Here is a 27,993-nt window from a genome sequence, read left to right on the forward strand (position 1 = left end):
AAAGCTTTAAAACGTGTTTAATTACCAATTAGACATGTAGTAAAATCGTTTCAGATTACAAAAACATTACTTCACTTCATTACTCCACAAATATTACAAATTGCAGTATTAAAGGAAGAGTCCATGAATGCAAATATGATTTTACCACTCTGACATACAGTATTTCTGCCTGGTGGCGAGCTACAGGGTCCTTCATATAGAAAAGTGACCTCATAAGGTGTATAAATAAGTTAGATCCTGTGCTCTGCAATGATGAATTTTCACAATGTTTGTGAAAGTTGCTTTAGAACTGGGAATTCAAGAAAATCCCATTGGTGTTCACCTAATCAAAGCATCACTGTTAAGTGGCATCAGGTTCAGAAGACAGTGTTTCTGACATTGAAGACATCAAAGCCACAGAATGCATCCAGGCAGAGACGGATTGGTAGGTTTCTATCCGCTACCTGCTGATTGGCAACACTTAAAAGACCCACACTGGCAGCTGAAGTACTTGCTCTTCACCCTCCAGTAGTGATCGCCATAGTCAAACCTGGTGAGGAAGAGGCACCTGTCCATCATATTATCTTTGCTTTAACTATTTACTTGACGTTTTTACTGAAGGTGAAAAGGAGTTATTTTTTCCACCACTCACCCTATCTGGTCTCCAGCTTTGATGGACTTGCTGGAGAAGAAGGCTATCCTGGGGAAGCGTAGATCCTGGTGCATGGTGAACACCCTCACAGCCAACAGATTAGGCTCACACAGATGGTTGATGAAGCGGCCGATGTTACCAAAGAGTCTCGCATCAATACAATGTACGTCTCCGACCTGCACGAAGATGATGAACAGAAAAAGTCACATCCACATGTTCTTTATCTGGAGGTCAAACCGAGAGCATAACTTTGACCTCCTGAACTGACTGTTGTAGTGGGTCTGTAAACTGCTGGGTGTGTTCAAGAGACAGATCACTTAACAGTTAACCTGTTAGTTTGTTTGCAATCTTTCTGATTGTCTGACTACAAGTGTTCTTTTCTTCAGCTTTTGTCCTGATTCTACGTCCTGCACTGGTTGCCACAGTTTAGGAACAACAGCACTGATACTACATTTCCCACACTTTATTTCTGGAGACACTTTCTAAAAATAACTAACCAATCCAATTCACAATAAGCCTCATCTATAAATCAAGAGGGAACTTAACCATGTCATTTTTACTGCCATTTCCTCATCACCTTATATTATCCTGAATAGATATATATTATTTAGAAACTGCATATTTGATAAATCGCAATTTGTTTTATGCATGCATTATTATATCTTCTTATTTATAAATGATACCAAATACATTTGAGGCAAACAGATTCTCATTCTTTTAAATTCCTCTCATCAGTAAAACAAAGTGTACGTTAAGTAGGCCACAGTTATCAGAACAATACTAACATTCAGGCGCCACCATGTGGCTCAAAGGTGTACTGCAGATCAAAATGTTAAACAAAAGACTATAAAGAAATTCTGCTACATTTTTTGTTGACTGATAAAATCTCGTGGGCTGCTCGTGGGCCGTGGGCTGCTATTATGAATAGCTATTATGGGCTGCTATTCATAATAGCAGCCCATAATAGCTATTCATAATAGCAGCCCACGGACTGAAGCTACCTTGCCCGGACAAGGGAAACCGGGGCACCCTCCCGGAGCCAGACCCAGGAGGGGAGCTCGTCGGCGAGCGTCTGGTGGCCCATGGGGCCCTGTCGGGCTCAGCCCGAAAAAACACCATGGAGCAGCAGTCACTCTGTGAACCCACCACCCGCAGGGAGAATTATCGGGGTGGGGTGCTATGTAGACCAGGCCGCGGGCCAGGCGGCAGACCTGGGCGGGCCGATCGCCGGCGGCATAGACTAGCTCTAGGGACGTGGAACGTCACCTCACTAGCGGGGAAAGAGCCAGAGCTGGTGCAGGAGGTGGAGCGGTACCAGCTAGCTATAGTTGGGCTCACCTCCACACACAGCATGGGCTCTGGAACCAAGCTCCTGGAGAAGGGTTGGACTTTGTCCTTTTCTGGAGTTGCCCAGGGTGAGAGGTGCCGGGCGGGAGTGGGGATACTTACGAGACCCCGGCTGAGCGCCGCTGTGTTGGAGTTTTCCCCGCGCCTCCCTGCGCCTACGGGTTGCGGGGAGTAAGGCTCTGACTGTTGTTTGTGCTTATGCACCGAAGAGCATTTCGGAGTATCCGGCCTTCTTGGAGTCGGTGGGAGGGGTCCTGGAAAGGGCGCCGCCTGCCGACTCCATAGTTCTCCTGGGAGACTTCAACGCTCACGTGGGCAATGACAGAGAAACCTGGCGGGGCGTGATTGGGAGGAACGGCTTGCCCGATCTGAACCCGAATGGTGTTTTGTTGTTGGACTTCTGTGCTAGCCACAGTTTGTTAGTTTGTCCATAAGATAAGATAAGATAAGATAATCCTTTATTAGTCCCTCAGTGGGGAAATTACAGAACACCATAACCAACACCATGTTCGAACATAAGGTGTACCTGGTACCAGAACACCTTAGGCCGGAGATCAATGATCGACTTTGTAATCGTATCATCTGATCTGAGGCCGTATGTCTTGGACACTCGGGAGGCTGGGGACATGGAATCCGAGTGGACCTTGTTCAAAGCCTCTATTGTGGACGCGGCTGCTCGGGGCTGTGGCCGGAAGGTCATCGGTGCCTGTCGTGGCGGCAATCCGAGAACCCGGTGGTGGACACCGGGGGTGAGGGAAGCCGTCAAACTGAAGGAGGCTTTTCGGGCCTGGCTGGCCCAGGGGTCTCCTGAAGCAGCTGACGGGTACCGGCGGGCCAGAAGGGCTGCAGCTGCGAGGGTCGCGGAGGCTAAAACTCGGGCATGGGAGGAGTTCGGGGAGGCCATGGAGAAGGACTTTCGGTTGGCCTCAAGGAAGTTCTGGCAAACCATCCGACGGCTCAGGAAGGGAAAGCAGGGTCTACCCCAGGCTGTTCTCAGCAGGGGGGGGGGGGAAACTGCTGACCCGGACTGGGGACATCGTCGGGCGGTGGAAAGAGCACTTTGAGGAACTCCTAAACCCGGCCAACCCCGGAGAGGGGGCAGCGCCGGAAGACTTTGGGGTGGTTTCACCCATATCCCTGGCAGAGGTCGCTAAGGTAGTCAAAAAGCTCCTTGGTGGCAAGGCGCCAGGGGTGGATGAGATCCGCCCTGAGATGCTGAAAGCGCTGGACATTGTTGGGCTGTCTTGGTTGACACGCCTTTTCAGTGTCGCATGGGGGTCGGGAACAGTGACCATGGACTGGCAGACCGGGGTGGTGGTTCCCATCTTCAAGAAGGGGGACCGGAGAGTGTGCTCACACTGCTCAGCCTCCCGGGAAAAGCTTATTCCGTCCCGCCCCGGTCGTGGAACAGTGGACCAGCTCTTTACCCTCGCAAGATTACTGGAGGGGTCCTGGGAGTTTGCCCAACCAGTTTACATGTGCTTTTTAGACCTGGAGAAGGCTTTTGACCGGGTCCCTCGGGGTTTTTGTGGGGGGTGCTGCGGGAGTATGGGGTGCCGGACCCGTTGGCACGGGCCATCCGGTCTCTGTACGCCTGCAGTAGGAGCTGTGTTCGTCTCCTCGGTAGTAAGTCAGACACGTTCCCGGTGGGTGTTGGCCTCCGCCAGGGCTGCCCTTTATCACCGGTCCTGTTCGTGACCTTCATGTACAGGATATCTAGGCGCAGCCAGGGGGCGGAGAGGATCCGGTTCGGGAGTCTCGGGATCGCCTCTCTGCTGTTCGCGGATGATGTGGTCCTGTTTGCCTCCTCGGACCGTGACCTCCAGCATTCACTGGGGCGTTTTGCAGCCGAGTGCGAAGCGGCAGGGATGAGAGTTAGCACCTCCAAATCTGAGGCCATGGTGCTCTGCCGGAAACCGGCGGATTGCTCCCTCCAGGTGGGGGCAAACTGCCTACCCCAAGCGAAGGAGTTCAAGTATCTCGGGGTCTTGTTCACGAGTGAGGGTAAGGTGGAGCGGGAGATGGACAGGCGGATCGGTGCGGCTGTAGCAGTAAAACAGGCGCTGTACCGGTCCGTCTTGGTGAAGAGGGAGCTGAGCCGGAAGGCAAAGCTCTCCATTTACTGGTCGGTCTACGTTCCAACCCTCACCTATGGTCACGAACTCTGGGTCGTGACCGAAAGAACGAGATCTCGGATACAAGCGGCCGAAATGAGCTTCCTCCCTAGGGTGGCCGGGCTCAGCCTTAGAGATAGGGTAAGGAGCTCGGACATCAGGGGGGAGCTTGGAGTCGAGTCACTGCTCCTTCGTGTCGAAAGGAGTCAGCTGAGGTGGTTCGGGCATCTAGTCAGGATGCCTCCTGGACGCCTACCATTAGAGGTTTTCCGGGCACGTCCAACTGGTAGGAGGCCCCGGGGAAGACCGAGGACACGCTGGAGGGATTATATCTCCCGGCTGGCCTTGGAACGCCTCGGGATCCCCCAGAATAAGCTGGAAAGTGTCGCGGGTGAGAGGGAAACCTGGGTCGGCCTGCTGAACCTGCTGCCACCGCGACCAGACCCCAGATAAGCGGGTGATAATGGATGGATGGATGGATGGATGATAAAATCTCCTGCAACCCGTCTGTGGGTCCCGACCCAGTATTTGAGAATAACTGTGCTCTTTAATGCATGTAGCCTCACACTTCCCTGAATGTGGATAAATAGGCCACATGAATAAATAAAACAGGTTGGGTTTCAACATCTTTGTTTAAGATACTTTAAAAGAACAAAGAGACTGGTCCACCCTGGTAACATCAACTAGCCGTCTCCAGAAGATCACTCTCTGTAAAGCCATGTGGAATGCTGGTGGCTGAGGTCAGACTGAGTAATGTATGGATGAGCGGCCCTGCAGTGCCCCCTCCTGACCAACTATAGGAGCACATGCTGTCTGTACGGTATGACAGTGGAATGGAGATTGCAGTACATATTTACACACGAGGCGTTTGGAGGTGAGACCCTGTTGGATGGCTACCTTCTGGTGTGTGACACTTGACTAACATACAAATGTTGTTGTGATGTCACTGGCCTATAGCACCTATAGAACAGGCTAAATTAAACATGCACCGTCACCTAGCACACCTTTCCAAATTCATGTAAACCAATTCAAAAACCTTATTCTCGAGAGTGAAGAGGAAAGAGTCATTCTCCCTTTTATCGGCCTCTGCATCAGTGATGATCTCCCCGACATACCTGTGGAAACATGAGAAGGGAAGGAGCTCAAAGAGCAGCTTCTGTTCAATATTTCATGCTGTAAAACACTGAATTCAGTTGTTTCTCTATTGAGTTTCTCCTCACTCGCAAATGAATGTTCCCTGAGGGATATCCTGCATGGCCCTCACTCCCCAGCCCATCTTCTGTGTCCTGAAGAGCTGCAGCCGGGCTCTGAAGCAAACAACAACAAAGCAATTATTTCTGCCAGCAGCAGCAGTACAGGAACATTAAGATAAAAAATGACATTGATTTGATTCAAGACAGCACGGTTTCAAGAGAGAAAAACAACTTAGACAGATGATCCTTTACAGGGAGAGGAAATTGAGTTGCATTTCCTCTGGCCTGGTATGAAGGCCTGCCAGCCATGTCGTGTGCATGCACACTGTGACCTCTGTGTTCTCATCGAGTGCAGTGCACACGGTGAGTAGGAAACCAAACATCCATACTACATCTATCCATAAGACTACTACTTGTATCGATGCTCCGAAACTGTTCGGGTCTTCATCAATATCATAATTGTTTCCTTTCCATGACTAAATTATTGCTTTTTAATATATCATTTTATAAAAAGAATAAATGAATCTTCCGCGAATAGCCACCTAACGTGGAGGAGTTTGAGTGGCTCAGTGATCCTGGGAGCGATGTTGTCCGGGGCATCAGCCTCTGGTAGGGTCTCCCAAGGCAAACAGGTCTCGGGGGAGCCCAGACTAAGAGCGGTTAAAAAAAACCTGATGAATAGCGGCCCATGGACTTCAGCTAACTACGGAATTAAGGTGCCCCGGTTTCCAGGGAGCCGGACCCAGGAGGGGAGCTCACCGGCGACCGCCTGGTGGCCGGGCCTTCACCTATGGGCCCAGTCAGGCTCAGCTGCTGTGGTGGAGTTTTCCCCGGAGAACGAGAGGGTTGCCTCCCGGTGCCTACGGGGAGTAAGGCTCTGACTGTTGTTTGTGCTTATGCAACAAACAGTAGTTTGGTGTATCCGGCCTTCTTGGAGTCTGTGGGAGGGGTCATGGAAAGGGCGACCCCTGCAGACTCCATAGTTCTCCTGGGAGACTTCAATGCTCAAGTTGGCAGTGACAAAGAAACCTAGCGGGGGTGATTGGGAGGAACGGTTTGCCCGATCTGAACCCAAGCGGTGTTTCATTATTGGACTTGTGTGTTATCAACGGTTTGTCCATAACGAACACCATGTTCGAACATAAGGTGTACCTGGTACCAGAACACCTGAGGCCGGAGATCAATGATCGACTTGTAATCGTATTATCTGATCTGCGGCAGCATGTTTTGGACACTCGGGTGAAGAGGGGAGCAGAGCTGTAAACTGATCACCACCTGGTGGTGAGTTGGATCAGATGGTGGGGGAGCCGGCTGGATAGACCTGGCCAGCCCAAACGTGTAGTGATGGTGAACTGGGAACGTCTGGCAGAGGATGTCCGGGAGGTCTTCAACTCTCACCTCCAGAAGAACTTCTCACACATACCGAGGGAGGTTGGGGATGCTAAAACTTGGGCATGGGAGGAGTTCGGGGAGGCCATGGGGAAGGACCTTCGGTTGGAGAAGGACCATCCGACAGCTCAGGAAGGGACGGCTGACGGAATGCCGACCCGGACAAGGGACATCGTCGAGTGGTGGAAGGAGCACTTTGAGAAACTCCTAAACCCGGCCAACATGTCCTCTGGAGAGGGGGCAACATCTGAAGACTTGGGGCTGGTTGCACCCATATCCCTGCCGGAGGCCACCAAGGTAGTAAAAAAGCTTCTTGGTGGCAAGGCACTGGGGGTGGATAAGATCTGGACATTGTTAGGCTGTCTTGGCTGACATGCCTTTTCAATGTCACATGGGGGTCGGAAACAGTGGCCATGGACTGGTAGGGTGGTGGTTCCCATTTTCAAAAAAGGAAACCGGGAGAGCGGTGCTCGAACTATCGTGGTATCACACTACTCAGCTGCCAGGCAAAGCTTATGCCAGGGTTCGCAGATGATGTGGTCCTGTTGGCCTTCTCGGACCGTAACCTCCAGCATTCACTGGGGCATTTTGCAGCCGAGTGTGAAGCGGCGGGCATGAGAGTAGGCACCTCCAAATCTGAGACCATGGTGATCTGCCGGAAACCGGTGGATAGCTCCCTCCATTTGGGGACGCCTGTAGTTCATTCTCAACTTAAGGAAAATGTTAAAATCATTTTCCAGGACAAAACAAGATTTGCCAGGACATTGGACTTTTTCTCTCATGTTCCATGACTGGAGCAAACCCGGTGGACTATTTTCAGAACTACTGTCCAGCAGCCACATTGCAGCTATATTTGCTCATTTAAGTCGTTAGTCGGCTAGTTCAAACTGTGCACTGCTGCTGCTGTTTCTTTACAGACCTTTCCCCAGGAAACCAGAGGGCTTTGTGGGCCTTTACTGCAGGAAATGCAGAAGTATTTGCAATGAAGGAAAGGTAGAAAAAGAAACCACAGTGAGCTGGGAATCTGAGTGGAAAAGGTCACCTTAGTCCATTCTGGACCACTCGGTTCCTGCAGGTCCTCCAACAGGAGCAGGCGTGGTTACACTCAAACAGCACTGGGGGCTCCCTCTGACAGAAGTCTAGATGGTAGTTCGACCTTCCTACACACACACACACACATTAAGAGACATGTTACACACTGACAGTAAGGATAAAAACACAGATGTACAGCTGAGACTACTATCTGTGTTTTTACAGAACCAGAAGTTTAATTTTTGATTATTAGCTAGAAAAACTAGAATTACTGACAACCAGCCAAGTTGCAGTTCCCATCCATGTCTGTCCAACATGCTTTCAGCTCATCATGTTATACTATTAAACACTTGTGTAATTCCTGAGATATCATGTTCACAAAAAAATGGGACAGTGTGGATGAACAGAAAACATAATTGCCCCCAGCCAGGGTTTTTACCGGTGCGGACACAAACAAACTAAATTGGAAATTAAACATGTAAACCTGGTCCCTTGGCTCTGGGAGACAGCTGATGGGAATCAGAAACTACTGAAAAGTAATGCACAAGAACTAGACAAAGGATTAAAAAATGTTTTAACTCCACTAAAATGTGTTAGACCAATGAAAACCTAATTTCCGTTTGGAATAACTGTAGTCTATTATTAAAGAATAAACGCGCATATGACCAAGTGGAAGTCACAGTAAAAACAAATTAAATATGATAGATAAATGTAATGTAATGTAAATCTAAACCTGTGTGTGTGTGTGTGTGCGTGAACTTACGCTGTCATACCAACATTGTAGGCTGAGCTGACCACACATGCAGGTACTGGATGAGCAGTCGTCTGTACAGCTACAGTGCTGAATGACACAATGAGGAGGCTGATGTAAATCAAGTATTATGAATTATTGCAGCTTATATCTGACATTGCAGAAACATTAGGAGTGACCAAATCAACAGTTTTGTACATTCCTAAAGAGAAGGAATGTACTGGTGTGTAAAGTAGACCTAGCAAAATTATTTCCTTGGTGAAGAAAAAGCCCTTCATAACATGAATACTGAGGTTGAGACTACTCTGCAGTGCTATGGCATGGACTTGTATGGCTGCCAATGGAACTGGGTCACTGGTGTTCATTGATGATGTCACAGCTGATTGAAGTAGCAGGATGAGTTTTGAGGTGTTTAGGACTTTACTATCTACTCAGATTCAAAACTGATTGGACGCCGCTTTTCAGTACAATACAGAAAACACTGTGAAAACAGCCCAGGAACTTCTCAAGGCACAGAAATGGAATATTCTTCAATGGCCCAGTCAGTTACCTGATCTCAAGCCAAGTGAGCATGCTGTTCGTTTACTTTAAGGCAGAAAGACCCACATACAAGCAGCAACTGAAGGAGGCATAAGTAAAGGCCTGGCAAAGCATCTCAAGGGAGGAAACTCAGCGCTTGGTGATGAGTATGGGTGGAAGACTTCAGGCAATCATTGACTGCAAAAGGACATTATATTCACTATTATCTTTATTGTGCAATTACTTCTGAACCTCTGAAATTTGGTGGACTGTGTTGCATTTTTGTTATTTCCATTGAATTAAACCCGAAAATCTACACTTCAACCACGTATTGACTGCCTTATTTCAAATCTACTGCAGCCGTGTAGAGGCAAAACTTGAAAAATGGTGTCAGTCCAAATACTGAACTTAGTGTGAGACAGGCCACCTCGGGATGCGGTCTGACTCATTGGATCTCAACGAGATAAAAATCAAAGCATACAGATGTGACAGTTGATGCGTCCTGGTATGATTGGATGATAAAAGTCTCATTGAAAAGACAAGTGGAACCACGGCCTTGGTTCGTCTTTCAATACTTTCTTACCCTGTGAGCACTCCAACCTATCGGTTCCTACTGAAGACAGCTGCTTAATATTAGGTTTTATTAGTTCAGTAATTTCCTAAAATAGTTGGTCACTATTTTTTCTCATGTGTTACTCAAACAAGAGGAAAGAGTGCAATACATTTTATTTGTAAATGTTCCTGCTGCGGGACTAATAAAGGAGTATCTTATCCTAACAAGTGGTAGATACATTCATTGTTGGTTTGGGATTGAATATAGAATGTCACCAAACTTGTTCTTAAAATACACAGATATGAAATGGGCTCTTGTTTTTGCTTTCTTTAGAGCACTGTGACACATGTAGAGTCTAAAGAGTCTCACCTGTAAATGAGTGATGTCCCTGTCTATGTTCAGTGGGGAGGTGACGCAGTTGTCAGGGATGTACTTAAAGTTGTCAGGGCTTGGCTCGCTGTCAACACCATTAACACAGGTAATAGGAACTGCCTCGTACCCCCGAGAAATGTCCCTAAGAAGGAAAATGTGTGGTTATAACGAAAAAAATAAAACACATAATAGATCTGTATCAAGAGAATATCCCAATAAAGTAATGAATACATGATAAGAAAACTGACAAGACTTCCTGTATTAAAGTACCAACATTTTTGCTGTTAAACTCAGTTGACCCTTCAAAATCTAGTCTTTGAGTCCACCCATTGAACTTTAGTCAAGTAAGTGTGTGTAAGTTCATCACATTCATTCAGATACAATGTCATGTTGAGCAGATAGTTCAACAGCAATCCAGAGCAGCTCTGCTTTGGAGAAATGTTTGTGGAACTAAAACTGTAAATTAACTATAACTTAAAGCTGCACTTAATAATATGTGAACAATCAGTTAAATGAGTATGGAATGATGTGAATAATGTGAAAATGAAATGAAAGTTGCTCTGTGTCTGCTGTACACAGGCAATCATTTGAAAACACCACAGCCATATTAACCAGTATTGGGTGAGATAGAAATTCCCCCACTGATGATATTGCTGTAAAGAAACGTCCAAAAAAAACACAGCAATGCATGTAGATATAAATATGTATGGCCTGGAAACGCATACGTAAGTACACAATGTGTCAACAATGTTTAGGCTTACACAAAGACCTGCTGAGATCAGATAATCTGATCAATACACTACCCTCGTACCGTCTCGCCACCAGTGACTTTCACTTTGATCTTTTGTTGCCCCCATGATTGAGGGTAGATTGAATGCTGAGAGTTGGTGGCAGACTTGCATATCCTGTTGGATGATGAGTTTAAGATGGGATCGGAGATCTGTGGTGTTTCCATCTTTAGTCCTGACTTGTTTATGGCATTGCTTACAAATCACCGTGTCTCTTAAACACAAACACACAGCAAAATCGATGGGGGAATCGATTCTTAGATGCATCGCAATTCTCTCTTGAATGATTATGACTCAATGCAGAAAACTCAATTCTCAATGTTATGATTGCCGGTAACAATTCTGTGACACTGGGCTGTCCGTTTCTTACCGCCGCCCCTTAACTCAACAGACATAGTCCACGTGGGTGCGTCTGAGCTTGGTAGTAGCAGAGGTTTGGTGAGGGATATGGATACCATCTGACCGGCACCCCCTAGCTTCAAGCTAACGTAGGAAAGTATTTTGCGTTGTCTTCCGCCCAACTAGGAAAGGGGGAAGCGATTGAATAAGTAGATTGCAACTTTGTTTGATAAAGAGTTGGGCCCCTACTCAATCATTGAGAACCAGAGCTGTCGCCCTATGTTGCACACTTTGGACCCGAGATACAACATTCATCTCAACGGTTTTACAGACAAAGCGATCCTCTACAACCAAACCAAAGCTAAAGTCATGGAGTCACCGTAACATACACTTCATGACTGTATGAATAGTTTAAACCCATGTTCCAGAAAGCCTTGTTTCTTTCTGTTTGAGAGCTAAATGCTCATTGCCTACAACAAGGACATTTGGTTGGAGAAGTATTTATTAGTGAATATTGTTACTACTAATTAATTAATAACATATAATGGAAGTAAATTCATCAGTTTTTTTAATCATGATTCATTACAAATATGCAGTGTTTTTAAAACTGCATATTTAAAAAAGTGAGAAAAAATAAATGCATCAAGAATAATTAATAATTGATAATAATAAATCACATTGTAGCCCTCTGAATTGGAATCGAACTGTGCGTAGAGATTCCAAACCCATAATGCACGTGTATTAATCTAAAAGATTACCTGCTGAGCACTCTTTCTCCATGGCTGTCCCTGCCTCTCCTGGCATCAGTCAGCTTCTTGTTGGTGTTCAGGGCTGTCCACACCTTGGAGCCGTAGACGCAGCAGTCCAGAGCCGTCTCTCGCTCCTTGTTCTTCTGATTGATGTCAGCTCCACGAGATAGAAACAACCTGCAGATGGACAATGTTTAAAAGGAAAATGTCTGGTGACCCGGGTTACAAAAGGTTTTTGTGTACACGGGATCCACCAATATGTGGTTGAGGAAATATACCAATATCACAGCACAGTAGTGCTAGCCAGTACTAGGCAATCCCAGCACAGTATGGCAGGACTAAGCCGAACACTCTTGGGAACTAAAAAGGAATGCCCCAATGTGATGCACATACACAAAGTCAAAAAGTCAGAGGACGCATTTCCATTCTGGGAGAAGTTTCGGCCTCTGGATGTGCCGGAGAGAGAAAAATTGCCCCATTTTAGTTACGCCGCCCATGTCAATAAATCTAGCCACGGTTCTGTCTGGTATGGAACACCAGGAGAAAACAAACACAAATAAATACCTGAATGCTTCATTTCAACTGTCAACTATTTTTGGTTTACATGACTGCTCAGTGTCAAATCAGAGTATAATTGAATTCAAGAATATTTCTACACTTGAAAACATTATGGTTAAAATGAAGCATTGTCTAAACATTTAGGACTTTGTACAAACCCTGTTTACACTCTGTTGTGGCAGCTACCCGCAGTTTGCAGTTTTGCTGCTTACATGCAATCATTAACAGTACAGACTTCAGTAGTAAGTATTAAAAATGTTCTCAACCCGCCTCTGAACGCATATTACTCATCTCTTATTAACAATTAATCTCTTATCATTCATCTCTTATTAACGGTCAGTGCGACCCAAATTTACTTTGTTCCCGGATTACACACTCACATCACACACTCCAGGTGGTTCTCCCTGGCAGCAACATGAAGCACTGAGTCCCCATGAACGTTAACAGCATTGAGGTCACATCGAGCCTCCAGCAGAGCCAGGGCGACGTCATCACAGCCCGAAAGCGCTGCCCAGTGCAGGCACACATTCTCTTCCTGAACAGGGAGAAAATAAGAGGTCAGCACAGGGCATATGAAAACTAAGATGCTACTTGGTGATATCTGCCCAGTATTAGAAGATTATTGAAAACTACTGATGCATTTCTTTAACACTTTTTGATTATTATCTGACAGATGATGATAATTTCATCAACTGCTCCTCAGTGGTAGTCCGGCCCTCTGAGGAGAGCAGACAGTGCAACAAATATGAAGTGAAATTTGAGTTCAATTGGTTCATATCTTTTATAATTGAAATGTGCTTATAGTTATGAACACTAGTACAAGCGGAAATAACACTGCTGGTTTGACTGATAAAAAGGATCTAGAAGTGTGATATGAAGAGAAATTAAATGCATGAGAATAATCATTATACCTGTGAGTATAACCTCACCATCTCTGTCTCCAATCACCTGGACAAGATATGCTGTCTAGGTGATCACATTCTCCCGGCAAGTTTGTTTTTATAGATCACAACTTTTGTGTGAGGAGTGGTGTACGCCTCTTTCCAACCCCATTGCGTACGCAACGGTATAAATGAAACTCCTGGTTCCAAGTAAGATGATTTGTCTCTCCGGCCCAAGTGATCGAGATGACAGATATGTGTATTGACCAAGAAGAGATGGTTTCTTCTAGTAGTATGTCCTTATACCCAGCAAATAAGATGGTAAACATTGAAAACATTCCACTTCCTTGTTAGCATTTCTATTGTGAGCATATTAGCATTCTGACATAATTTGGCTCTATATAACACTATGCATAAATACAGCCTCACAGAGCTGCTTGCCTGGCTGTAGACTAAGTCGAATTTATCATAGATTGCATGTCCCAACAGGGAAGTGGACATGGTCAGTGACATCACCCACTGGTTTGAGGACTAACATTTTGAAGCCTCGGGTATGGCATCTTGTTTTTTTCCCAGTGAACAAGAAATTCTTAGGTCGACGAAGATGGATAGAATTAACTTTCATGAATCGAAAATATTGTAAGATAAAAACAGGGAGAACTCCCAGACCAGACACCGTGGTAGAGACCTGTCAATGACCTTGTAGACCCACCCTGAAGCGTTATGGTCTGTCATTTTACTAAATGAGAGAATGCAGCTTTAACACATGAAGCATAGATTCTATAAAACTAGAGGAGTCGGCCCCTGGTGGTCAGTAGAGAGAATGCAGCTTTAACACATGAAGCATAGACTTCTATACAACCAGAGGAGTCGCCTCCTGGTGGCCAGTATAGAGAATGCAGCTTTAACACATGAAGCATAGACTTCTATACAACCAGAGGAGTCGGCCCCTGGTGGTCAGTAGAGAGAATGTAGCTTTAACACATGAAGCATAGACTTCTATACAAACAGAGGAGTCGGCCCCTGGTGGTCAGTAGAGAGAATGCAGCTTTAACACATGAAGCATAGACTTCTATACAACCAGGAGTCGCCCCCCTGATTGCAGTAGAGAGAATACAGCTTTAAGACGCTTCAGCATTGCCTTCAGTTTTTTAGACCTGGAGGTTGTCAACTTGATGAATGCCACATGTTTATGAGGGGGGCCGTTTTATTTAATGCTACACAATCTACCCAACCAAAAGCTTGGAAACACCTGTACACGCCTTAATTTGCCTGATCAGATGTGTTTTCAGTTTGTTTTTTCATCTCCAATGAAGAGCAGCGAACAGTTGCTTTTCTAAACTTTGGTGACCTTGCAACTTTTAAATATTACGGTTTCTTAGAAGTGAAATACTTTGAATGTGCAGTAAGTTTTGAATATAATTACCCCTAACCCTTTTTTTTTTCTTGATCTCAATCGTAATATTGGTGTAAAACATTCAATTAAAATCAAGAGGTCCAGTTATTAAAATGTCCTAAAAGGGTCCAAACCTCATAACGTCTGAATGGCCTCTAATAGCTACCCTAACATCTATCAAATAAAATCAACAATGTACATATCCATATCGTTTCAATAACATTAAAGTCTTGTTGGACACTTTTAACAGAGACACATTTACTTGTATGGCACTTTTATGGAAAACTAACAACTATCTTTACCATGACTAAAATGAGTCCTAGCACAATGGACCTGAGGCCTACATGTAAAAGCGAACAAGATAGAATCTTCTGAATAAAATAAATGGTGTGTCTTTTAGAAAAACAGGGCTCTGAGCAGTGCCTTTTATTTATTTGTGTCACTTGTTTTCTACTTCCTGTCGTAGAAAGAGAAATGGGGATGCCAGTAGTTTGAATCTTGGGCTTAAATAGAGTAAGTGTGATTCTCATTAGCTGCGCTCAGTCTATCGCCGCAACAGTTGCAATTAAAACTCTCTGTGTTCCGCCATTTGATGCCTGGCATCACCAAATGTTTCCCTCCTCAAAATATGTTGTATTGATTGGCCACCTATATTAGGTATACAGCACAATGATCAATGACTAAATTAGAAAACGGCAATGTTTGTATGAACACACACACACACACACACACACACACCACACACACACACACACACACACACACACACACACACACACACACACACACACCACACACACCACACACACACCACACACACACACACACACACACACACACACACACACACACACACACACACACACAAAGTGTTAGCGTGCGCTGACCTTGTCTCTGATGTTAACATCGGCCCCTCTTGCCAGCAGCAGCTGGACCAGCTCCTTGTGCTTGTACTCAACAGCCCATGTGATGGGAGTCCATCCCCCGTCATCCTGCACAGACACAGGGTGTAAATCCCGTGCATAGATGTATACTAACATATGAATATTAAGTTAGTGAATGCGGCAGTGTGTGACTCTACCTGACAGTTGACATATTTGGATGCTTTGGAGAGCAGATGATGGACAATATCACAATGTCCCAGTTTAGCTGCCAGGTGCAGACAGGTGAAACCAATGATATCCTGGGATGACAACATGATGCTCATTGAACAACTGTAGCATTATTGCTTTTAGCCGATTTAATAAATAATGATTAATATCAAAATGTCACATTATTAATAACTCAATTATGAATCATAAACCCATCAATTAGAACAAAAAAGATGGTACTCAGCCTCTGCTATAAGACACCATAAAATTCTCTAACAGAATTTAACAGATTAAATTCAGGAAACCACCCAATTTTGGAAAATAGGGAACATTCGATATTAATCAATTAAGTCTCAATCCCAGGGTTGCTACGGAGTTCTTCTCATGGTGAACTGTGACTTAGTATTTAATATATACACACACACAAATCAAATGATCAAGTTCTTTGTAAATTAAATATTTATTTGACTAACTACATAACTAAACAGCAAATGAATGAATGAAAGATAAAAATAACAAATGAATGGACTGATCAAAGACGATGAAGAGTGCAATGAATAACAATGAAACACATATCACAACCGACAATATGTTTTGTCAACTAGTATCTGGTCTTGCCGTATGAACATGTCTGAATAGCAATTATTATCAATTTGAACCAATATACTGGAGATGTTGGCTCACCATATAAGTTTAGCTAAAAATCAAATGCAGCATGCAGCCACACTATCCAAATGTGATCCAGTTTGATAAGCAGTTTCTGCCTACAAGAGCATTTCAGAGATCCCTTTTTTAACATTTAGCTAAATAAACCAAAGCCGGCTTTTACAGACCAGTCTAAATCAAAGTGGAACTGAATTATAATGTCAGTTCTGTGTGGGACCAAACTGGGCTGCACTGGTTTCTGGGGACACACTGAACTGGTTGAATTTCTCTTTCTCTCCCTTACTGTGTTACAATAATTTTACTCTAGCCTATTGCAATCATCAGTGTAGAGAACCAGGCAGCATTACAAGAGAAAAAGAAGAGTGTGATGTGCAATAAAGTACAATAAACTTTTGAAGAAACTATTTTTAGATTCAGTCAGTTATCCCTTATTTCTTTCTGCACACTATAAAACTCATTTTTACAGACTTGGCACATTTGTTTACGTGTCTGTGATTTTTTCGTCTGATGCTGTTGTGAAGCAGCTAGTAAAGGCCATTTCTGCAGCTGTACATCATGCCCCAGAGGAAACATATTGAGATAGCTCACATTCATCATGCTCATTGCAGCTGTTGACCTGCCTCCAAACAACTCAAACATTTTAGCACAGTCATTGAACAGAATCTGGACAACAACCTACATTCCAATCTTATGAACTCATAGATACTGCCTACATTTCCAGTAGACCAGAGTCTCACTAACTGAGGAACATTTGGGAACCACACAACAACAATTGAAAGGATGAATGCTGTATAATTTATTTTTAGTCTTCATTTATGGTCCTGAACTGCATACACACTTTTCAATTAAATGTTGTTGTCTTTAGATTTTTTCTTAGCTTGATTGTCTCATTTGTCTCCTTTTTGAATTTCAGATATGAAAATATAAAGTCTTCTGAGTAAAAGTGCAGATGTAAACTGGTTTTGTTTTTTAATATGTGCTGCTACATCAGCAATCAACTGGAATAACACTAATGTTGAGTAGTACAGAAGTGCGCAGTGGCAGCGGATAGTGTGAGACTGGACCTAATGAGGAGTGAAGACACAGGATTGGACCCCTGACTCACCTTGTGGCCGACGACTGCTCCGGCTCTCAGCAGGTACTTCACTGTGTCTAGATGGCTGTTTTCACAGGCTGCCATCAGTGGTGTTCTCTGCTGCTCATCAAACATGTCCAGGTTGGCTCCAGCCTACAGTATGAGTGCACACACAAGCACACAGCATCCCAACATCACTTATAAAGACATCGACAAAACAGGATTTCTGGGTTCCACAGTTATCATGGTGCCCACTGCACTTTAAAACATGGGATTCATTTTGCTTACTTCAGACTAAAGCAGAAAATGGTGCCAGTTTAGTTCAAGCTCAATTCGTCATACATGAATGGAATTTCCACTCTCCGATTTAAAAAAACATATTTAGCTTTCATTATATGGGGTTCAATCAGTCTCCATATCAACAAAAGCACACACATATTAAATAGAATGTACTTGTATCGCACTTTTAAAGTATTCCGACCACAGAAAGCGCTTTATAACTACATGTCATCATTCACTCCCATTCATAGAATGATGTGAGGAGCTACCATGCAAGGTGTCACCTGCCCATCAGGACTAACTAACATTCACACACTGATGGGAGGAGCTACCATGCAAGGTGTCACTTGCCCATCAGGACTAACTAACATTCATACACTGATGGGAGGAGCTACCATGCAAGGTGTCACCTGCCCATCAGGACTAACTAACATTAACACACTGATGGGAGGAGCTACCATGCAAGGTGTCACTTGCCCATCAGGACTAACTAACATTCACACACTGATGGGAGGAGCTACCATGCAAGGTGTCACCTGCCCATCAGGACTAACTAACATTCATACACTGATGGGAGGAGCTACCATGCAATGTAAAAAAATAAATACAATCATCAAAATAAAATCTTGTTTTAAATAAATGTAATAGAAATCCAAAGATTTAACTCGATCTACGGTGTTGAAGGAATACAGTAACACCTTGTTCATTAATGATACTATTTGACATTAGCTAAGTTAAAATAAAAAGGGTCACGATTTCCAAATGTAGATCGTGCATACATGTTCTGCACCCTTCTCATTAGCAAAGCAAAAATAATGATGATGCATTGTAGTTCCTGTTAGAGTACTTCATAGTGATACAATTCTAAATGTGAAAAAGGCTTATATGTATTCGTCAGCGTTATGTGTATAGATAGACACAGATATATACTCGATGTGTAGATGCAATTACTGACTTCTCTGTCTAGGTTATTTAAAAAAAAAATAAAAATGACTTAAATCTAGCTATTGTGTATTAGGCTGTAAGTAAACACTGGTAATATGTTAAATGAAAAAACAAAAATGTATATCTCTGGTTGGCCAGTGATGATATCATTTTGTACAATGACACACTTTAATACAGGCCCGGAGGTGCAGACGCCGTGGTCAGTCTCCTTACCTGGACCAGCATGTGGCAGATCTCCTGGTGACCCTCAGCAGCGGCTGCATGGAGAGGGGTACCTTTGTTTTGACCGTCCATCAAAAAGTTAGGGTCCTTCCCATCAACTTCAATACAAAAGGTTTGGTGTATCAGTGCGATAACAACATACATTGAGTGATTGTAAGTGGAGCTGCTTTGTGGCCATTGACTTATTTGAGTTACCTAGGAGATGAACAACCTTCTGGAGCTCTCCTTCTTTTGCAGAGATGTAGAGCTGCCGGGGGGGGTACTTGACTCTCTTTGGTTTCAGGCTAAAAAGGATAAAAAGATACAAACTGTGGTCCCACACTCTACTTTTTAGCAAACTGAAGCAGAATATTCCATGGTTAACCTTACTTCTCATCATCCAGTGCCATCAGGATGCTCTCCAGAGACTCTTTAGGTTGTCTGTCCGCAACACACACAGCCTCGCTATTTACACTGGAGAGAGAATGCGAACTAGAATGATCCTTTTAATAGTTACGATGTTAGGAATGTTTTCACTGTGAAAAGAGGTTACCTGCTTGGGCTCTCATCTCTGCTCCTCTGGGGCTCACTGGTCTTCTTAGCTCTGAGTATCTGTGGAACAGCAGGAGTGGTTGGTACTGATGGCAGGGTGGCCACAGGGGCCACGACTGGGTGTGCCGGCCCAGGGTTTGATCTGGGTACAGAGGGAGACGGATCAGCCTTAGACACTGTGACCTCCATTGCACCGCTGGCATCCTCGCCGCAATGAGGGCAAAACCTGAGATCCCTCAAGATGGAGGCACAGTCACGGTGAAAGCGGTGGGAGATGCTGCCGTACGGCCTGCACTCCATGAAGGTGCCCTGTGGTACAGAGCAGGAGAACACTGTGTTAAGGTTTAATAATAATAATAATAATAATAAATAAATATATATATATACTTACATATACACACACATACAATATAATAAATATGTTGTAATCAAAAGTGACAACGTCAGAGACATTTAGAGCTGGGATTCCCAATCGCTCTGATTGCCCCTACACCACTTGTCAGGTCCTAAATGTGTCCATTTGAATTGATGTCACATCTGACGTTATTCAACGCCATCATTTATCAATGCTCAAGTCAGGTTTCTTCCACTTTGCATCAACACTACTACTCGCTTGGAGTGACAGATGTTTCAACCATTTGTAAACAAAATGGTTTTATATGCAATTACTTATTTCCCAGTGTGCAAGCTAAAATTTCACGTGGTTGCATTCATGCCTATCACTGGTGCCCTTGCAGGAGTGGAGACATGGGCCACTGTCTATGCACCCCGCCTTTAAAGTCAACTTGATGAGTGAGCGTTGGGCAGGTGCAAACCCGAGCGCGTAGGAAGTGTGAAAGCAGACTCTGGAGAGGTGTGTATCATTTAGATGTGGCTTACACATGAATTTACAGGGCACACTAACGCACAGTACCTACTATGGCTATCGTGTGTGTGTGTATAAATGTACTTTGCCGAGCTGTAGCAAACGCCACACCTGCCTGTACATGTAATCTTAAATGCACTTAACGCCACATCAACACATCATGAAAACTATGCTTTCAAACATTTCTGCTTCTAAAAGAAACAGCACAGCACTCCATGTTTTGATGGAAAAGAGACCCACCTCACAGCTTTGCTCTTAGTTGCTGTTTACAAGCCATTTAAAGCAAATATATTTAATTATTACAAATATTAGTTTTGTCCATCAACTCCTACAGTTTTTGTGCACCATGCATCATTGTTGCATAGAGAGAGTCTGTCTCCCCTTGGCCTGCTACAGCAGAGTTTATGCTAGATTGTTCTTTTTTTTATATTTCAAAATTCCATATGAAACAACTTCCAGGCATATGTTTTAAATAGACAAAGAACAACCAGCTAGATCTAAGTTACAACAAATGTATTTTATTAAAAGAAGCAACCGAATGAAGGGAGCATACAAGCTATTGTCCAACAATAACAAAACGAATAGCCTTGATATTGTAAATATAATAAAGAAATGAACATGCATAAAATGAAGCCTGCATTTAATGTAGCTTAATGTCTTTATTTTATTTACAATAGATGCTGTTGTATACAGTGGGTATGGAAAGTATTCAGACCCCTTTACATTTTTCACTCTTTGTTTCATTGCAGCCATTTGCTAAAATCAAAAAAGTTCATTTTATTTCTCATTAATGTACACTCAGCACCCCATCTTAACAGAATAAAACAGAAATGTGGAAATTTTTGCAAATTTATTAAAAAAGAAAAACTGAAATATCACATGGTCATAAGTATTCAGACCCTTTGCTGTGACACTCATATTTAACTCACATGCTGTCCATTTCTTCTGATCCTCCTTGAGATGGTTTTACTCCTTCATTGGAGTCCAGCTATGTTTAATTAAACTGATTGGACTTGATTGGGAAAGGCACACACCTGTCTATATAAGACCATACAGCTCACAGTGTATGTCAGAGCAAATGAGAATCATGAGGTCGAAGGAACTGCCCAAGGACCTCTGAGACAGAATTGTGGCAAGGCACAGATCTGGCCAAGGTTACACAATAATTTGTGCAGCACTCAAGGTTCCTAAGAGCACAGTGGCCTCCATAATCCTTAAATGGAAGAAGTTTGGGACGACCAGAACTCTTCCTAGACCTGGCCGTCCAGCCAAACTGAGCAATCGTGGGAGAAGAGCCTTGGTGAGAGAGGTGAAGAAGAACCCAAAGATCACTGTGGCTGAGCTCCAGAGATGCAGTAGGGAGATGGGAGAAAGTTCCACAAAGTCAACTATCACTGCAGCCCTCCACCAGTCGGGGCTTTATGGCAGAGTGGCCCGACAGAAGCCTCTCCTCAGTGCAAGACGTATGAAAGCTTGCATAGAGTTTGCCAAAAAACACATGAAGGACTCCCAGACTATGAGAAATAAGATTATCTGGTCTGATGAGACCAAGATTGAACTTGTTGGCGTTAATTCTAAGCGGTAAGAAAGAAAAAAAAACCAGGCACTGCTCATTACCTGCCCAATACAATCCCAACAGTGAAACATGGGGGTGTTTTTCAGCTGCAGGGACAGGACGACTGGTTGCAATTGAAGGAAAGATGAATGCGGCCAAGTACAGAGATATCCTGGAAGAAAACCTCTTCCAGAGTGCTCTGGACCTCAGACTGGGCCAAAGGTTCACCTTCCAACAAGACAATAACCCTATAAGTTCACAGCTAAAATAACAAAGGAGTGGCTTCGGAACAACTCTGTGACCATTCTTGACTGGCCCAGCCAGAGCCCTGACCTAAACCCAATTGAGCATCTCTGGAGAGACCTGAAAATGGCTGTTCACCATCCAACCTGACGGAACTGGAGAGGATCTGCAAGGAAGAATGGCAGAGGATCCCCAAATCCAGGTGTGAAAAACTTGTTGCATCATTCCCAAGAAGACTCATGGCTGTACTAGGGTGTTTCTACTCAATACTGAGCAAAGGGTCTGAATACTTATGACCATGTGATATTTCAAAAATGTCTACATTAGTTTTTTTCTGTCAAGATGGGGTGCCGAGTGTACATTAATGAAAAATAAAATGAACTTTTTTGATTTTAGCAAATGGCTGCAATGAAACAAAGTGAACAATTTAAAAGGGGTCTGAATACTTTCCGTACCCACTGTATGTTTGTGTAGCTTGCTATCAGAGATAAATAACAGTGACGAGTGTCGCTTTTTATTGTGTAAATCTGTCTTTTCAGTTCCAAGTCGATGTATGTTTGATTGGTCGTGAGCGGTGCTCTCCATGGTGCTGATCCTACTGCTACACGCAGCTACAGCTAGGGAGCTGTCCCATGCATTACTAATTGTAGCCTACACGTATGTTTATACATGATTAATATTCCTTTAGATAAATGGATGTTCATCACAGTATACAATGTATTTCTTAACAGCCACATAATCATGTAAGAAAACATGCATAATCAGCCTATATTATTTACAGCCTACAGATCTTTCTCATATGGGTGTTCTCTCACAGATACTGCGTCACTTCAACAGCACCTGCACTTGAAACATGTTCCTAGGGCTATGAAAGTAGGCTGCATCTCTTTGCATTCCAAGCATGTCAAATTAAATTAATCCAAAATGAAATAGGCTTTCTGGTCTAAATGCAGTGTCTGTCTTATTAATTGTGTGTTGTGTTGTTTTTGAGTGCAACGGTTGTTAAAAAAAAAAGAAGCAAAACACTCAGTCAAAACGTAAGCTGTAGTGTGGCGTATTACATGTATGTTGCAATATTTCTTGGTAATGAGTTCTACTTAAAATCTTTCCACAGCTAACCAGTGAAATCCTGATCATTCTACTCTACATACATAGTCACAATAACATACAGTATGGTACTACTGTCAGGTATCCACATGTTTACAGTGTCAGTGTACTCTGTTCCACTCACCGCCCTGCAGAAGAGTCCACAGCCAGGGCAGCAGTGGTGCTTGACCATGCCGGCCCGGTGGTCCTCGCACAGAATTAGCAGATGGACCGTGTTCGAGGGTCGCATCATTTCCTGCTTCTTCACTCGCCTCTGGCAACGAACCAGCTGAGGAGAGAAGATAATGTTAATGATAATAAGAACAAGAAGTGTACGTTTTTAGTGTGTGTGTGTGTGTGTGTGTATATATATATATATATATATATATATATATATATATATATATATATATATATATACACATACCGCACTTGTTCTTGTTTTGGTGTGAATCCAGAGCTTTAGTCCTGTTGCCTTATCTTTTTTTATGTATTTTATCTGTGTTATGTGATTTCTGTTGAGTCTTGTGACTGTTGCAATTGTTCTATGCTGCTGTCTTGACCAGGCTTCCCTTGAAAAAGAGGTCATTGTATCTCAAAAGGGACCGACCTGGTTAAATAAAGGCAAATAAAAAAAAAATTAAAAAATGATTGTTACCATTCCATCCATGCTCTCCATGGCCATGCAGCTCTGATCCAGCGTGGACACGTTGCCTCCGCTGCGAGGAGTCTCCATACGACAGCAGCACAGTGGTAACTCCTCGGCCAGGTCTGTTTCTGTCACCTCAGCATCTGCTGCTACTCCTGCTCACACACATTCCATTATTTCACCACAATTCATACCAGGAAATGGGCATGACCTATAACAATGTATTATCTAGAAAAAACGGGTGACATGATGAATTTCGGTGATCTTATGAAACCAAAACCAGTCAGTGAGATGTCACCTGACAAGGGAGGAGAGAGCAGCTCTTCCTGAGCTTTCAGATCGAGACAGTCCAAGGCCAGCTCTGTGTATTCAACATGGCAGCCTTCTCCAGGTTCCAACTCCAACGATTCATTCCTGGTGGCTGTTGGTTCACTGGCCTTTCGTGTCTCTGGCAGAATCCTTGGTTCCTCATCTGCTGCAGCTCTGTTCTTCTCCACACTGGGTCCTGGTTCCTCTTTCTGATTTAAAAAAAGGAACGGCATTAGTATCAGTGATGGCTCTTATTCAGTTATTTCTTATTTTAAGCTTCCATTTTATGTATAAACTCAAGTACAATCTCCTCAGAGATGTAGAGGAGAAGTGTTTAGTAGCGCCACTTAGCGTCTGTGTCGGGAGTGATATCCAGCCAATCCAAAGACGAGGATTGTAACCAATTACATTTTTTTATTCAATGGGGACTCGGGACAGTCTTCTTTGATGTGCGGAGACCTGCCCAGATATTGACAGTGATTTTAACCCATATATTAACTTATCTGCACTGGCTCCCTGTAAAATCCAGAATAGAATTGTATTCCTTCTCCTTGCCTATAGCTGGCTCAGGTTTATGTTTATAATTAGGGCCAGCTCAGGTTTATAGTTAATGCCGCCTCAGGTTTATGTTTATAGTTAGGCCCGGCTCAGGTTTATATTTATAGTTAGGGCCGGCTCAGGTTTATAGTTAATGCCGGCTCAGGTTTATGTTTATAGTTAATGCCGGATCAGGTTTATAGTTAGGTCTGGCTCAGGTTTGCCCTGGTCCAGCCCCTAGATATGCTGCTATTGGCCTAGACTGCGGGGGGATTTCCTAGAATACACCAAGCTCCTCTCTCTCTCCTCCTTCTCTGCAAGTGATTTTTGCCACTGCGGCCCCAGTGCTTGTTTATGAGGGATTGTTTGGTCTCTGTCTGGTCTAGACCTATATGAAAAGTGTCAAAAATAATATGATGGGACGCTATATCAATACATAATAAAATAGGTTTTCAGTGGGCTGATGAACAGAAATTAATAAATAAAGAATGAGCCTGCCTTGTCCTGCTGTTTGAGGGCCTTGGCCTTCTTCTTGGGGACCAGGTTGTACATTCCCATCTTCCGCTTCCTTCTCTTCACAGCTAGGAAAAGCACACAGACTGAGGTTAAGTGGTGACCAAAAGTCATCGTTGGGAAATAATGCCTAAAAGAAGAAAAAAATCTGACTAAATCATTATTTTAAAGGAAGGAAACATCATTACCTGATGTAAGGAAACATCAGGCTTGACTTAAACATCACTCTACTAACTTTGTAAAACAAAATACAATGCAAATAAATATATAGATATAAATGTACTGAAATGTGTTGTACTTTTATTTATTTTTATATATATATATATATATATATATATATATATTATATTTTTTTTTCTTCTTTAAAATGGTATTTGATTGCCAGATTGGCCCAGTCAAAAATACCAGATCCAGCTATTTGAATCAGTATTGGACTGATATCCGATATCAGAATCAGTCCATCCCTATCGATTAGTTGGGTCTATGTTGTAATGCATCATGAACGATGTGGCAGTAAGCCAGCCAATGTAGCTCACGTGTTGAATTAAAGTAAATAATGGTGTCTCTGGCATAAGCATTTAAAAAGTGTTGGACACAGAGACTAATGACACAGCAGAGAATAGTACAGAGTCAAATGCACGATCACAGGTTCTACTTTAAAAAAGGAGCACAAATCTGCCAGAGTGCACATTTAGCTCACGCTAATGAGCAGAAATGAGGTTGGATTCCACAGATGTAAACATAAATATTAAAAATGTGTTTCAGTCACAGTTATTTGAAGGACGTCAGCTGATGGGAAGTAAATATGGACCCTAGTAAATATGGACCCAAGCAATGCAATTTGGTTTGAACCGTGACATTATGGAGTTTTTGGAATATTGCTTTAGTTGGAGACTGTCTAAAGTGGGTCCTTTAAATCCTCACAGCTGACACTTGAGCATTACCTGTTCAAATTGAGTATTAATAATATAGTTTATTTACAGAGCACTTCACAAAGCTCAAATAGTAACACATTTAACAAGGAGGAATAGACAATAATCAGACAGTAGATGCTGACATATACAAGGATATTCCCTTTGCTTCTTGAAGAAAAACCATTGTGCAAACTATTAAGTGGGAACATTTTCATATATCATCTATACATGGCTCTTGTGCTATGTACGCATAATACCTGTGTATCCTTGCTTTCCATACCATGTGAACATTTTAAAAGCCTTCACATTGTTTGGATCGGGTAGCATACCTTCAAGTTAGATTCAAATCAATAAAGTGTGCAAAGAAATGAACCACTAACCGGACTGAGGCTTGATGGAGGCGGAGACAGCTCTGCTCTCTTTGCATCCGCGGCCGTGACGAAGCTCTTTACTTGACTTTGGTGCCTTCCTGGCTGGAAGCTTTGGAGGCAAAACAAAGACAACATACTGACTTATCTGCCCTCTCGAGGGCATAACAACAGGTTTCCTACTGGAGGAATTATAATAGAAATTGGCCGCTTGTCAGTTTGAGTCCCTGACAAAGAGTTGATGCCGAAACATGTCAGAGTTTGCTTGTAGGTCTAACATGACTATGCCATGACAATCAAGGCATGTTTATTGCTTTAAATTGTGTTTTTTGGTTATACCTAATTATCTATTTGATAGACGAGAAGACAGAAGGCAAGCCTAAACATTCACAATGATTTAAATCTGTATCTATATCAATATGAAGGGTTAAAGTGTTATGTGGCCAACAAGACTATGTTATAGTCAATAATTATTGTCTTGTGAATCAATTAAGATAATTTGAATTTTAAAATCCCAGTATTTGACAAAACAGACAAAGATGAAAGACAATTCAGTTCTGCATAATATATCATCTAATGATAATGAATGCAATACAATTACAAACCAAACAAGTGGGAACTCAAGTTGCAATCGATGCTCTTGGCGTAATAAAACTGTACACAGATTATTACACTGTTTGCACGGTTATGGGGACATATTTAAGTTTGACTTCTCGAAGATAGATAGAGATCTGTTTACCTTGACAGCAAGAAGACTTCCTTGGGCTTTTTCTTTTGGTTGGGACAGTACAGACTCTGAAGTGGGAGTCAGTTCCTCTGAGCTCCCAGCAGCAGAGAGTCTCCCTCTGACATGTGGACCAGACAGCCGCCCAAGTGTGTCCAGAAAGGGGCTGCCAGGAGTCGCCAGCAGTCTCCCTGAAGCTGCTGCTGGTCGTGTGCTGCTGAGAGCAGCATCACTGTTGAGGATGGCTGAGCTGTGGAAGGGAATTATCTTCACTTGGGGCCTTTGACCACTCGGTGCTGCTTGTCCCTTTGCAGTAACGGGTGTCCCAGAGGAATGACTGGAGGGTCTTCTAGCTCGTCCAGGCAGCTCACTGGCTCCACTGTGATCCATCGCGGTCCTGAAGCCAGTCAGCACAGCGGCACCTGAGAAGTTTTAACAAGTTTGACTATCCTTTAAAATAAAGTCATAACACGCGCTCAAAGGGTAAAAGCCCCCCGACGCACTCTGCCGCTATTAGACAGTGCCCACGGTATGTCTATGTGTAATAGTGCCCGAGACCAAAGTTATCACATCTTTGCATGACAATGGCTTAAACATGGAGAACAGGCACAGCTGTGTCCGGTGGAGCAGCGAAAGCGGGGACTCGGATGAGCGCGTGAATTTACAAACATGCCGGAGTAAACAACAAGTTGAAGCAGAGGAGTTTCTCCTACCAGGTCCAGTCCGTGTAGCGATATCTGAGCGAAGTGTGGCGCAAGGGACGGGACCATAGGACGGGAAAGGAAGACACGAGTTTTCACTTCCGCCCC

The 27,993-nt window shown here is 43.5% G+C and overlaps 1 protein-coding gene across 3 annotated transcripts; it reads right to left on the bottom strand.

The window, feature by feature from the left end:
• Nucleotides 1-27,993, bottom strand: ehmt1a (euchromatic histone-lysine N-methyltransferase 1a). 3 transcript variants are annotated; one of them, XM_034541728.1, is made up of 23 exons: nt 27,898-27,993; nt 27,200-27,606; nt 26,473-26,572; nt 25,164-25,246; nt 24,118-24,337; nt 23,829-23,974; nt 23,316-23,459; nt 19,423-19,730; nt 19,260-19,343; nt 19,086-19,174; nt 18,882-18,988; nt 17,475-17,597; nt 15,694-15,795; nt 15,500-15,604; nt 12,716-12,870; nt 11,787-11,954; nt 9,899-10,043; nt 8,472-8,547; nt 7,717-7,834; nt 5,313-5,399; nt 5,129-5,207; nt 632-807; nt 1-529 (listed from the first exon to the last, which is right to left on the bottom strand). In XM_034541728.1, exons 2-23 carry the CDS (start codon nt 27,572-27,574, stop codon nt 433-435), a joined length of 3,087 nt encoding a protein of 1,028 aa, XP_034397619.1. In that variant the 5' UTR covers nt 27,575-27,606; nt 27,898-27,993; the 3' UTR covers nt 1-432. The 3 variants fall into 3 exon arrangements, 1 of the variants encoding a protein (XP_034397619.1); XR_004609969.1 differs by lacking the exons at nt 1-529; nt 632-807; nt 5,129-5,207 and having other exon boundaries at nt 8,470-8,547; nt 19,260-19,310; XR_004609968.1 differs by lacking the exons at nt 1-529; nt 632-807; nt 5,129-5,207 and having other exon boundaries at nt 8,470-8,547.

This window comes from Cyclopterus lumpus, chromosome 9 (genome assembly GCF_009769545.1).
Source record: "Cyclopterus lumpus isolate fCycLum1 chromosome 9, fCycLum1.pri, whole genome shotgun sequence".
NCBI lineage: Eukaryota > Metazoa > Chordata > Actinopteri > Perciformes > Cyclopteridae > Cyclopterus > Cyclopterus lumpus.

Coding starts and splice junctions, on each gene's coding strand:
- ehmt1a (XM_034541728.1), bottom strand. CDS start 27,574: ATGGATCACAGTGGAGCCAGTGAGCTGCCTGGACGAGCTAGAAGACCC. Junction 15,605..15,693: donor CCAAATATGTCAACTGTCAG/GTAGAGTCACAC, acceptor GTGTCTGTGCAG/GATGACGGGGGATGGACTCC. Junction 7,835..8,471: donor CCTACAATGTTGGTATGACA/GCGTAAGTTCAC, acceptor GTGTGTGTGTAG/GAAGGTCGAACTACCATCTA.